Source organism: Vulpes vulpes, chromosome 12 (assembly GCF_048418805.1).
Source record: "Vulpes vulpes isolate BD-2025 chromosome 12, VulVul3, whole genome shotgun sequence".
NCBI lineage: Eukaryota > Metazoa > Chordata > Mammalia > Carnivora > Canidae > Vulpes > Vulpes vulpes.
In genome coordinates, this window is record NC_132791.1 from 160,411,716 (window position 1) to 160,425,268 (window position 13,553).

A 13,553-nucleotide genomic window follows, 5' to 3' on the forward strand; every position below is an offset into this window, starting at 1 on the left:
CGAGGATGCTCTGAGAGGGAGGGTGGCCAGGTTTTGTGGGGGAGGGCAGCACTGTTTGCTTAGAGGTTTGATCCATTCACTACTGTATGGGCTAAATATGTACTTTACTGATGGCGGGTGCTGGCACTGCTGCTGAGTAATCCAGCTACTGACTCCACACCTGACTCGTGGGACCCAGAGCCCCAGCCACTGGGCCCGTGCCCACGGATCATGGTGTGTTCATAGCAGAAGCCTCTCTGTGGGTCAGGAGGGCTGGCTGATGGGCACCACGGGGGTGTCCCTCCCCAGCCCCCAACATCTCCTTAGCGTGGAGCAATGCTGGCTTCCCCTGCACACTCCTTCTTCGCCTGCCATCCTTTGTTGAAATATCCAACGTGCTTGGGAGTTAAGTGAAAGAAGTGGGTCATTTCCATATTGGCTACTGAGCTCAAAGCTGAATATCGGCAGCGTCTGTTCTTGAATGAGATGAGCAGTGAATTCAGTGTGTGCATGGGTGCACCTGAGTGCATTTGTGCCTGTGTGTGTACGTGTGTATATGTGTGCCCATGTGTGCATGCATGTGGTGCATTGTGCCTTGTGTACATGCGGGGAGTGTGTGCATGCACATGTGTGCCTGTGGGTGCATGCATGAGTGTGTAAATGTGTGCACATGTGTTCCTGTGTGTATGTGTGCATGTGGTGCCTATGTGTGGCTGTGTGTGCATGTATGTATGCATGTGTGCCCAAGTGTGCCCGTGTGTACATATATGCAAGCATGTATATGCGTGTGTGCCCGTGTGTCCATGCCTGTGAGTGGGAGGGAGGGAGCAGCAAATGATGCAGGGCAGAGGTAGAGGCAGGGGAGGGCCAAAGAAGCCCTGGTGCTCGTGCTTTCAAAGCTCCTGAAGTTGAGAATCTCATCCTCTCCGAGGGGTTATGTTCACGCAGGACTGGCCTTTCTACTCAGAAGCGATGCTGCCTGTGAACGAGCAGGTCTGACCCAGCCTCTGAGGTTGCCAGGGCCCAAGGCGGAAGGCCTGTTCCCTGGGCCCCGCTTCAGCATTCCAGTCACTGCTGACCCGGGAATGTGAGTCCGAGGGCAGATGGACAGGGCCTGGCCTCCGTGTGTAACCCTCCTCCTAGCTGTTAAATTCAGCTCAGAAGTGCTCATCTAGCCTGTGCCCTCTTCCATGAGGGGTGACCGTGTGTGTGCAGTCCTGCGGTGGGAGAGGCCCCAAGATAAGTGGTGGGCAGGGTCACGGAGGGCCAGACCACCCTCTCCCCAGCTGCCCCCACCCCATCCCCGCCAGGCACACACAGCAGCATCTACCGTGGAATTCCCGGGGGTCCTCTAGGGCAGGGGTCCCCAACTCTTTCCTAAGGGGAAATGATAGGATATTTTAGGCTTTTGGGCCACACGAGTGAATCTTGCCCTGGTAGCACAAGAGCAGTCTCAGACATTTAATCTCATGTGGCCCTATGCCACTAAAATCTTAGTTACCAAGTCACATGGTGGGCTGGATTTGGCCCTCAGCCACTTTTCTGACCTCGGCCTCAAGGCTTTTCTACTCAGTGTGGTGTCAGCGACCCCAGGGAGTGGGAGAGATGCAAACCTCAACCCCATTTGCCACCCTGCCCCAGATCTGTGCATGTGTGGGGGCTGGCGGGGGCAGAAGCAGAGCTTCTAGAGGCCCTCCTTATGGCCACCGGGGAAGGACACCTGCCCCCACTGAGGCCTACTGTGCCCGGCCATGTGGCTAACGATGTTTCCTCATCCTCTGAATAAATTCTCCTGGGATCTTATTTGCAGAGGAGTCGAGTGAGGCAAAGCAAGTATACAGATCTCCTGGGGCCGCCAGGGCCAAGTCCCATAGCCGAGGTCTTGTAATGACAGAAGTTTATCCTCTCAAGGTTCTGGAGGACTGAAGCAGAAAGAAAGGTGCCAGCAGGGCCATGCCTTCTCCGAAGGTTCTAGGGGAGGGTCCTGTCTGCTTTCTCCAGCTTCTGGTGGCTGCTGGCGGCCCTGGGCTGGTGGCCTCACGCCTCCAGCCTCTATGGCAGCCTCCACGCCCCCATCGCAGTCACATGGGTTTCTTCCATGTCTCTCTGTGTCCCCCTTGAGGTTTTGTAAGGGCACCAGCCATTCATTGACTGTCCACCCTAAATCCAGGATGATTTCATCTCAAGATCCTTAGGTAATTAATTAAATCGATGAAGAGCTTTTTTCCAAATCAGATCATATTCTGAGGTTGGACAGGTGGACCTGAATTCGGGGTCAGGAGGGTGATGCTATCCATCCCACTACAGGGAGACCAGGTCACTTGTCCAGGGTCTGGACTCCCAGGGGCTGATGCCGGCTGTCTCAAGACTGGTTGAATCCAGCTGTGAGGTGGGGCCTGGTTTTGCAAAGTATTGTAAGGGCCATGGGCTTCTGTGGCTCTAACTGACCACCCCCCCCCAGGTTCCTGGGTCCCTACGAAGCATTTCCGCTCAGATGTGTTCAGTTCCTCGCACCATCATCACAGCTTACCAGAGAGTTGGTGGTGTCAACAACAGAGATTTACTGCCTTATTGCATCTGTAGGCCAGAAATGAGAGCAAGATAGGGTTACGGGAAAGGATGCTCAAGCCTCTCCCGGCTTCTGGTGCTTCATGGGCTCTGATAGAGGGGAACCTGATCTTGTCCCTGTGGGAGTGAGTGTCTCCAAATCTCCCCTTTTTATAAGGACACTGGTCATACTAGATTAGGGCCACTGACCCCAGCATGACCTCATCTTAACTGAGTCTGCAACAACCCTATGTCCAGATAAGGTCCCATTCTGAGGCAGCAGGGGTCAGGACTTCCACATGTGAGTTTTGGGGGAGACACAGATCAACCCCAAAGTGAGAACCACATTCCTGGCAGCGAATGGAGTTTCCCCAAACTCTCTGGGGATCTCAGTGTGTTTGGCCTGGCCACTGTGTGATCTTTTTGGTCCCTAGCTCCCTGCCTCCTCACTAGGCTCTAAAATTCAGAGGAGTCTCCGAATGCAGAGATGGTTCTCATCATCCGAGGAATTGGCCCCTGGATGTGGCCAACCTAGGATGGGATAGCATTGGTGGGGCCTCATATCAGGGGCCTGAGTCTCACTTCAAGTCCCTTTGGGAGCCATAGTCAGAGAGGTGTGCACAACAAGCCCTACGTTCTCTCACACTCACAGTGGCATGGCCACAGGCCATCCCCCTTTGGAGAAAGGGCCTCTGTTCTCTAGTGGGTGGTGCAGGGGAGCCGCTAAAGGCACGGGCCCCAAAGGAAGACTTCTGGGGTTTGAGTCCTGGGTTTCCTGGGCCTTAGCTATATGTGCAGGGAAGGGTTAACCTTGCTCAGAGAAATGACCTTGACCCTGGCTCCCAGGAGGTCACTGTAAGTCCTCCAAATCTCCTGCTTGATAGGAGTATCTTGGTTTACCAGATAGTCTGCACTACTAGTGGGACTGACAGTAGAGGCCTTGGGCTGCAGGGTGTCTGCTCTACCTCTCGTCTGGCTGGGGTGAAGACCAGCCATTCTGACGTGACCAAGCCATAGCAGAGACCCTGGATGCCTGGGCTCAGGGCAGCTTCCCTGGCTGGCCACATCCTGTGCATGGTGTCACACATCATCACTGGTGGGAGCAGGGCTGCCCACGTTCCTCCACCAGGAGAGGAGGGCTACAGGCTCACACCTGGTCTCTTCTGCACTCTGCCCCCTACGCCTCTTCCCAGTGTGGATTTTAATATGTGTGTTTTCACAGTAGTAAACCAAAACTGAGCGTAACAGCTCAATTCTGTGAATCCTTGAGTGAATTCTTGAACCTGAAAGTGGTCTTGGGGACCTCCCAAATTACACTATGCAGTGTTGAGAAAGTCCCCTAGCCTCCATGTGGAGATGGGGAGCTCTCTGCACCCACTTCATGAGGCTGTGGGTAATTCGCCCAAACCAGTTGGACACCCACTACTATAAGATGCATAGGACTTCCTTACATGGCCAACTCATAGCCGCAGCAGGGGATCAGTCCTGTATGCCTCCCCCAGCCTCATTTGCTACTAAGAAGGAAGTAGCTGGAGGGAGCACAGGAGGCATGATGGGCAGAGGATCCCATCTCAGTCTCTGTGGCCATGTAAGGTGTGATGGGGACATGTCTGAGCCACTAACCACATGCTACCACAGTGATGGTGTTCTGGCAACTCAGTTTGGATGGTGTGACCAGGTTAGGATGGGGACACCTGTTTCCTGGTGTCATTCATGCATCTCTTTCATTAGTGAAGAACTTCAGCATTGTTGACATTTTGAGCCAGATCATTCCTTCTATGGGGTTGTCCCATGCGTTGTAGGACATATGCCAGTATCTTTGGCCTCTATCCACTAGATGCTGGTAGGACCCCCTCACCCCTGTGTAGTCACAAAAAAAAAAAATGTCTCCAGACATGGCCAGATGTCCCTGGCTGAGGACAGTCTGACTTGGGTCCTTTGGGCTGATTGCTCGAGGACTCACCTTCACCGTGTTATCATGAGTTGTTAGCACCGCTGTTTCCAGAGTGTGGCTCTCTTTCTGTATGGGGTGGTCCTGCCCTAAGCTGGAGAGATTTCTAACAAGAGGCAACTTTATCTCCATGGAGTCCTGGTTTCAGGCTCCCCCATCACCTACCACTTGCAATGCTCTGTAGGGTCACTCAGAAGATGGCATGCTCCTTGTGTCCCCACCACAAAAGTGAGAAGCCCTGATCTCTGAGGACACCCTGGTTTTGGAAGACACATTTTCCCTGAGCAGCCTTCTCCCACCCCAGGAGGCGGCCAAGTGCCTCAGAATGAGCCCAAACCGTGGAGTGCCTCCTACTCAGAAAAGCAGGGCCACCTCTCACCAGTCTTGCAGTGGATGCTGCGAGCTTCATCGTGTTCCCAGAGACTGTCAAAGATGTGCTGTGGAGTCCATGTCTTCAGCCTTTGTGGAAAAGCAATGGTGTTTCTACAGTGGGATTTGGGAACCCCCTGTACTTTGGGAACCCCCTGTCACCTCTCACCTATCAAGCCCCTGAAGACAGATGTCCTTGGATCCATTGGTCATCTGTTCTTCATTCCCACAGTGCTGGCACATGAGATCCCTGCTTGTAAAATGAGCTACTGTTGACAAAGATATGTCATCCATTTGTTTAGCTCAGCAAATTCCAGGGCCATCGTTCTGCCTTCGTCCAACTGTACCACTCCTCAAGTGCTAGGAAAGAAGGCCCTGGAAGGGTTTGTTTTTGCCATGGACAGTGGCCCATGTTTGATTCAGCCTCATTTAATGAGAAAGTCTTCCAGACTCAGAGATGGATTACCAACTCCACATCAATCTCCAGGGCCTGATCTTATTACAAACCACCACAAATATAACCATAAAAGCCCTATTGATTGATGCAGAGTTTGCTAATCCATCTGTCCCCATCCATTATTCCAGGTATAATTTTTCATTATCTGGATGGCAGCTGATTCCTAGCACATTAGTATACAGTGGCAATTACCAGGAGCAGAAAGAGCCCCTAAATTAGCAGGAACAATAACACCTGTCAGGAAGGGGAAGCAAGGACCCCCACACAGTATGCTCTGCACTCTGGGACCGAGTCTGAATTGCAAAGAACTTGAAGATGGATTCAGTATTGACCTTGTAAATGGAGAGGAGAAAGTTTGTGTTTTCTTCCCTTTCTTGGGGGTTAGAGTGTACATTCTCTTTAAGGTGACCTCGTGGTTCTCCCGATTACAGCTTGCCTGACAGCTGGTGTAGATACTGTTCAAGGATTGCCTTGCCGGGAGTCAGTAGGGTTTGTGGGACAGATGTTCCTGCCTGAGCTGAGTAATGGCCATAGGGGACCTGACCTGAGGAAACACTATTTAAGGTGGGACTATCGGGAGAAATTAGTGAGGAAGGAGTGAAGCTGGGGAGATAACCTCCCAAGAACCCTGCTATTTTCGTGGGGCAGGGAAAGCCAGTAGGCTGAAGTCCCTCTTGACACACCAATTCTGAGATCTGAACATTCTTGTCTTTTGGCAAAATGCAGCTCCTTTTCAGCCAATGGAGAAAATTGTAAGACCTGTAGCTGAAATATTTCTAAGGGTCCTTGGACTTAATTGTTGAAATTCTCCCTGGAGTTTGGTTTCCAAAAATCAAGAATCCTGTCTAATTGAGTTCTCAAGGAAACTGTCACACAAAATGATCTGTGGTCAGGCCAACCTCACATCACAAACCCAGCAGGGCAAAGCTGCCCGTTGCTGATTGTTATGGTCCAGCTTGCTAAGATGGACCCGTGGCTATATTTGAAATCACCTTGGCAGTGGCCAGTAAAATTCTCAGAATTCAGTAAACCTTTGATGATGGGGTGTGAATGTTCTAATCTTGGGAACCAAAGGTTTGAAGATTGAGTTCCAGCCTTAACCAATCGTTCAAAATACATATGTATTCTACTTAATTTATAAGACAAACCACCCTCAGCTGTTCACCTAAATCAGAGGCCAGAAAACTATAGCCTGTGAGCCAAATCCGGCTGCTGTCTAGTTTTGTAAATAGTTTTATTGGAACATAGCCACCCTCTTGTTTGCATGTTGTCCGTGGCTGCTCTTGCCCCGTAATGGCCGGATTGGGAAGTCGCGACAGAGACCATACTGCCACAAAGCCTTAAAATATTTATTCTCTGGCCCTTAATGGCAAGGTTTGCCTACTCAGCATCCATGGAAAGACTTAAGGGATTTATACAGATGAAGAAAGGACTCCTGGCATTTGGGGAGGACTCAGTGACAGGGCAGATGATTGAAACAGGACACCACTGCTCACTGCTGTCCTGTTCTCTCCTTAGTAGCCGGTCTCCCAGAAAGAGGAAGTGAGGAGGCATCCTTATGGTTTTTCTGTCTTCCTACCTGCTTCTTACCAGTGTCATTCTTGCCACATGTCACAAGGCCTGATCCTTGTTAAACCATCATAAGAATGGGGTCTATGGGCTCTTCTTACATAGCTATTGATCTTTTATGCATGAGCCCAAGAGCCCATCAAAACGCATGGGAAGGCATTGAAGCATAAGGCAGTTTGCCTTGCAAGTAAAGTATGTAAGAAGTAGTCAGATGTTTGCCTCTAGCTAGCTCCATGACCAGAATGTAGCTACAGATGGGTCTGTTTGGTATTAGATATTTGATTTTCTCTAAGGCTCCAGAGCAGAGAACTGTCTCTCATCCTGGGTCTGCCAAATGATGATGGGAAAGTCACTTTACTCCTCAGCATCAGGTTCCTCATCGGTGAGGCAGGTGCAAAAGTGCAGGATGCTGGTGGATTAGATTGATCACATGTGAAGGCTTGGCAAGGTACCTGGCATAAAGAAGTCCTTCTAGAAAGCATAGCAGATGATCCTGGCTAGTTATTAACCCACTTATCATTTCCTCCAAAATTTAATTTGGTGAGTTCTATGGAGGAGTTCTGTACCGAAGGCAGAAGGGCCTCCAGAAGAAGGCAAGCTTTAGGGTTATATCATTACCCTTTTCCCTGTTGCCCCGGTTTTTATTTTCTACTTTTCAGTTATACATGTAATAAGTCACCCAGCTACAGTTGTGAGAGACTGCATTAGATTGTGTGCGGGGTTACGGGTGGGTTTGAAGATGATGATGATGATGCTCCTTTCTTACAGAGCCGCAGGGACTTATGAGGACCTCAGGCAAAGAGCTGGTCTTCCATTCTGAGAGTCATCAGGGAGGGAGAGAGTCCCTTGAGCCCACTGTCTTGCCCTCAGGCCTCAGTTTCTTACATCTAGCAGATGAGGAGAGGCAGTGCTTTCCCAACCTCACCCACAGGGGAAATGGGAGGCAAGCAAACATCTAGGATTCAGCTGGTCATGGAACTTCTAACTTCCAAGGGCATTAGCCACTGCAGATACTCAACCCAAAAGAATTCCCATAGTAAAAAGATAAGAGGTCAAAATCTGGCAGTGCCCTGGGCCTCCTGTGGTCCTGCAGGTGCTGGGGCCTCTCAGTGCCTTCAGCTGAGCCCACCCTAGCAGTTGAACCAACCCCCACTGCCCATCTTGGCTCACCCACTCAGTGTGTACTTCCACATTGCCAGTCTCCATAAGTTGAATTCTCCTGACCTAGAAGATGGAAGGCTTAGCCCAAGAAATGAAGACTCAGAGACTGGGGTACAACCTGCCAACAAATGACTGAGAAGCTTTTGGCATGGGCCTGGAGCCTTTCCCATGGGGTCTATCCATGGAGGAGGTGGTGAGGCTCGAACCTGCCTCTGTGATGTAGAAGCTTACTCTCCCCCAGGAATGTAGATGGGAGAGGTGCCAGCCTCCGCCTTGGAAGAAAGAGGCCCAAACTGAGATTAAAGAAGGTCAGAGCAAAAACAGAAGTGAAGGCTGAGCTCAGAATCGTATTATACACTACTGCTCTTAGTATGGGCTTTGAGCCAGCAGATCCTGTGTGATCCAAGGAATTTACACCAAGGGGGCCACATAATTTTTGCTTCCATAATGGATGATGACAGTGTCTCCCTTTGAGAGCTGTTACCAGGAATAATTTGGACAATGCACATCTGACAATTGTTACAGTTACTGAGCATGTCTGAGATCACCATAATCACCATTATCACCACCACTATCACCAGCACCATCATCATCACCATCATCACCGCCACCACCACCACCATCACCAGCACCATCAACGCCACCATCATCACCATCACCGTCATTTCCAACCCTTCCTCTGCCAACAAGGTCTTAGTTGGGTGTTGGGGAAGCTGCTGAATAGTTGGGGTCACTGAGGCTGGTGGGTAGTGCATTGTTAATGAGACTGAGGGTGATCCCTGGGGCATATCTAGCTATCAATCCCATTGGAAAGCTGATTTGCAGTCTTATATGAGAAGGCAAACTGGCCCAGAGGTTTATTGCAGGTGTCACAACTTGGGCACATGTGTATGTTCAGCCATTGGCTAGAACCAGCAGTGAAGGCTGCCACTTTAGAAAATGGGCACTAGTGCAGCTGCTCCCTAGAAGGGGGCACTGTGGCTTAGTTGGTCAAAACTGATGCTGCTTGGCATGCAGTTAGGTGCTCAATAACTGGTTCTTGAATTAGTGGATAAAAGAATAAATGAAGGGAGTTCCATTACATTCATGTGCCTTCTCCAGTTTCCCTCGTGGTGCCTATGCTGTGGGCTCAGGATGGGAATCCCTCATGACAAACAGAAATAGTCCAGAAGATAGGCAAACAGGAAGAGAAAGCTTGTTTTCTGGTCATGCCAACTTTGAATCATTTATTAGCAATTTCCCCCACGAGGATCATATTCAGTAGAGAGGTAACATCTGTTTGCAAGCCTGTGTCCTTGGGAGACCGCCAGAAAAACCTTATATTCTGAAATCCTCCACACTGGGACCTGCATGCTCCTTGTTCTCACCCCAGAACCTGCTGGGTTCTTCGGGGGTGATGGGCGGGACTCTGCAGGTAGACTCCAGAGGTGGACAGAGGCAAGTGCTTACACATCCCAAGTGCTTGAACATGGAGAAATTAATGTTTCCGTGGGACAGGGTGCTGCCACTTGCAGGGCTCGCTGCAGAACCCCCAGGACCTTTATGGTCCAGCTCCTCAGGTAGGGCTCCTTCTTATCAGAGAACAGGGCCTTTGCAGGTGGCTTTTTTGGACCAGTGAGTCCGCTGGGCATGCCCCTGTGTCCGTGTTCCAAGAAGGATGTGACAGGTGTGTTGTCTCGGGTGGGAGACCGGAGGTAGGAGCTTTACCTCCTACCACTTGCATCTGTGGTTAGTGGAAGATAGTGCAGGGGGGTGGGGGCAGAGGGAGAGGGTGGGAGGGAATCCGGGTCCTCTGCTACCCCTGTCTGTGGTTAGCAGACAGCTCTCAGGTGGGGCTCAGGCTGCCCTTTTTCTGTTTCTGACTTGCTGTTTCCACTCCTCACCCCCCAGGGCACCCCTGCTCCTCCTACCCCATGCATACACACATTGCAGACACAGGGCAGTGAGGCCCCACTGCAGATCCTTTTCTGGGCCTTTGGAAAGTATGAGTCTCTAGGCCTGGGTCTTTTATTTTGGGAACATCACCAAGCTATGAGCATCTTGGAGGGGACTCTGGAAAGAGGAAGACATTGCCCAGTGATCCAGTTATTCCTGGGTCTGCCAGGGGGTCAGTCAACCCATGACCCCTCTCCCTTACCTTCCCAATAAATCCTGGGCTGCCCTGGTCCCTCCTGTGTCCCCTCAAAGGCCTGGTGCTCAGAATCGAGAACTTACCCAGGTGGGAGGAAACAAAGGAAGTATGAGGTCCTGGGGGCATGCCTCAGCCAGAGCTTACCTGGGCCAGGTGAGGAGCTTGGCAGTTGCAAGAAAGGACACAGCTGCCTATGGGCTAGGTCATAGCTGGGGAGCCAAGAGATGCTGAGGCTGGGGCTCTCTTCCTGGACTCCAGGTGAGAGCAGTCCTGGTACCCAGGGCACCTGCCAGGACCTGCTCTAAGGAAGAAAGACCCTTGCCCTTCCTGGGCTCCTTTGTCTCCTGCCCTGGTCTCATGGCTGCCCCCCTCCTTCCTTTTTTCCAGGTCTGGCTGTTCATCAGATTATCACCATCACTGTCTCCCTCATCATGGTCATAGCTGCTCTGATTACAACTCTTGTCTTAAAAAACTGGTAAGGCTCCTCAGCCCCTCTGGGCTGAAAATGGGGGCTGTGGGGGGCTCCTGGGGAAGTGTGCACAGAGAGTCTCCTACTTTTCAAACCTGGGCCCCATTGCATCCCAGGGCATTGTTTTTCTCATTTGGGCCAGAGAATGGGGTGCAGCTCTGGCTCTTGAGACACCTTGGGGAGCATCCTCTGAATGTGGGGTTTGTGTGCAGGATGTGAGCGAGCCTAGCTCCCTCCTCCTCATTGGGCAGCAGGTGCTCCTCTTCCTGAAGCCAGTGGCTGCATTCGCTCATGCCTTTCCATGCCGCCCAGCCAGTCCCAGCAGCCCCAGCGGGTCCGCACCCACCTCTCGCTGCCCCCGGCTGTCCAGGCGGCAGTGCTCAGTTGGAACCCTTCCTTCCTCTTGCAGCCGCTCCGTGTCTACTGAACTAGGTTATTGCTTTGCTCCAGGGAGCCTGTCTTTGCCTATTTCCTCCTGGAAATTGGCCTACTTTGAGGTTGGCCTTGCTAGGTTTACACACCTGCTACACCCCTGGGAACACCGGGGCCCTGCTGGGTGACCCTGCTGCACACACACCTCTGAGGCCCCATCTGCCTGCAGCCACTCCTCCAGCAAATGTGTCTCCATTTAGCATCAAAGCTCCAAGTCCCTCGTAGAATAATACACCCAAATGATCCCCCTGTCACCGGCAGGTGTTGAGAGGAAACCATACGGGGCTGATGGGTGGCAGCTGCCCCGAGGGTCCAGATAATGGGGATTGAGAGAAAGCCAGTCCCCAGAGTTAGTGAAGGTGGGAGGGTAGGGATTGGCACAACCTCAAAACAGACCTCAGAGCAAACCAGTGAGGCCTCCCAAAGGCCAGCAAAGCCGGGGCCTGGGGAATTTTCCAGGACAGGTGATGAGGACAGCACTCCGCTTGCCACTGCAGGGCGTCTTGGGCAGAGGCCGGCCAGCGGGCCGGAGGAGGGACTCTGGAGCCTAGGACCAGGGGGATGTGCGGCAGGACAAATTCCATCGATCATCCTGATGGACCTCAGAGGGGACACTTGCAGTGTGACAGGCGGGCCAGCTCCCTCTTGGTTTCCCACATTTGGGTTTGCAGCGAAGCCTCAGAGAGCTCTTCTGAGGAGGCCAACCCAGGCAGTGGATGAGGGGGTTCATGACCTTGGGGGGGCTCCCCTGGCTTTTGCATTGATCATTCCACCTTTGTTTATGGGGTGGGGCTTCTGGACCAGGAAGCAGCTCTCCTCTTACTGGAAGGTTGAGACAGGGCATGTCCATGACTTACAGGAAGATGGGCTCATGGACCCTTGCCACACACGGCCCTCCTTCTGCATTGACTCTGAGCACAGTGGGGCAGGGGAGAAGGGGAGCTAGGTCCCCAGACTGGGGGCACCCCAGATTTCCTTCTAGCTGCCCTCCTCCATGGGGATGGGACTCATTCTTGTGACTTGCTGGAAGTGAGTGGGAGAGGTCCCCCATTGTTTCCTCCCTCAGCTCCCGTGGCTGATGAGGGTGGGGTTCCGTGTCCATCCTTGGTGGTGTTGGGTGGCCTCTGTGGTCCAGAGGATCAGGAAAGTATCCATAGGGTGTTCAGGACAGTTCTCTCCATAGACTGACAGCAGGTGGACATCACCCAGTGAAGGGTGGACGATCCACTTTCATTTCCAACTTGGGACGTGGGCAGGGGCGGGGCTGAGGAGGCAGGGCTCCCCACTTAATAATTCTCCCCAAAGATAGTTACACAGTCCATTCCAGAATGAACCACCAGACCAGCCCCACCAGTACCCATCAGCTCATGGGGAAACTGAGTCAGCACCACTGCCTGGCTGACATCATTTGGCCAGACAAGGCCTCATCCCTGGGAGAACACAGCTGAGACACTTCCCTCATAATCTGTCCCACAATAATGGCCACACTTAAAATTCAAATTTTATTAACAAAAAAAGAGAAAGAGAGAGGGAGTGAACTGATTGTTTGATTGTGGTTGATCTTTCTGAAGAGGCTGGGAATTACCATTTAATATTAAATGACGAATAATTAATGCTTGGAGACAAAGGTCCCATGGTCTAAGTGCCGGGTTCTGGCATCTGCCCACTGCACCCCCACCCCGACTTCTCTGTCACCAGCTGTGCCCAAAGCGGGAACACGCGTAGGAATAGCCACCAGCGGAAGATCAACCAGCAGGAGGAAAGCTGCCAGAACCTGACGGACTTCACCCCTGCCCGGGTGCCCAGCAGCCTGGACATATTCACGGCCTATAACGAGACCCTCCAGTGCTCCCACGAGTGTGTCCGGGCGTCTGTGCCCGTGTACACCGACGAGACGCTGCACCCGACCGGGGAGTACAAATCCACATTTAACGGGAACCGGTAAGCTCAGGCCTGGGCCAGACCCCGGGGCCACAGCAGTGTCGCAGGGGCCCTGTTGACCAGTGGGGGGCATCCTTCACGTGTTTCTGCAGGGCAGGGAGGGGCGAGCAAAGGGACACAGCTCCTCTAGTGAAACGAGAGGGGCGGGCAAACAGAAGGTGTGTGGCACCCAGAGACAGAACGGAGCAGCCAGCGTTGACCTTCAGACTCCACACTTGGGGAGGAGACAGGCAGCCCCCCACCCCCTGGACACCCTGGGGTGGAGGCTGGGCAGGCGTGATGCCAGCCTGGAGCGCTGGGCCTTCTGATATCGACACACTACCCGTCCGTCTCTCTGAACGCCCAGCAATAAAATGTCAGCGGCGCATCTAGCAAAAATATCAAATACCAACCAGACTCCTGGTTATTAAATGCTTTTTTTTATTAATCATGTGTAATCCTTCAAAGAAGACATGACCCGAAAACCATCCCTGGGAACATTTAAGAAACCCTGGAGTCAGCTTCCGAGGTTTATCCAGAATTAGATTAAAATATCAATAAGCTATTT

At 52.1% G+C, this 13,553-nt stretch overlaps 1 protein-coding gene across 2 annotated transcripts in view; it reads left to right on the forward strand.

The window, feature by feature from the left end:
- Positions 1 to 13,553, forward strand: part of AJAP1 (adherens junctions associated protein 1) — a 123,988-nt gene that overhangs the window by 92,714 nt on the left and 17,721 nt on the right. For both annotated transcript variants that reach the window (XM_072731104.1, XM_072731103.1), the window contains exons 3-4: positions 10,552 to 10,639; positions 12,764 to 13,006. In XM_072731104.1, the coding sequence (XP_072587205.1) occupies positions 10,552 to 10,639; positions 12,764 to 13,006 (331 nt within the window). The remainder of the gene's footprint in view (positions 1 to 10,551; positions 10,640 to 12,763; positions 13,007 to 13,553) is intronic.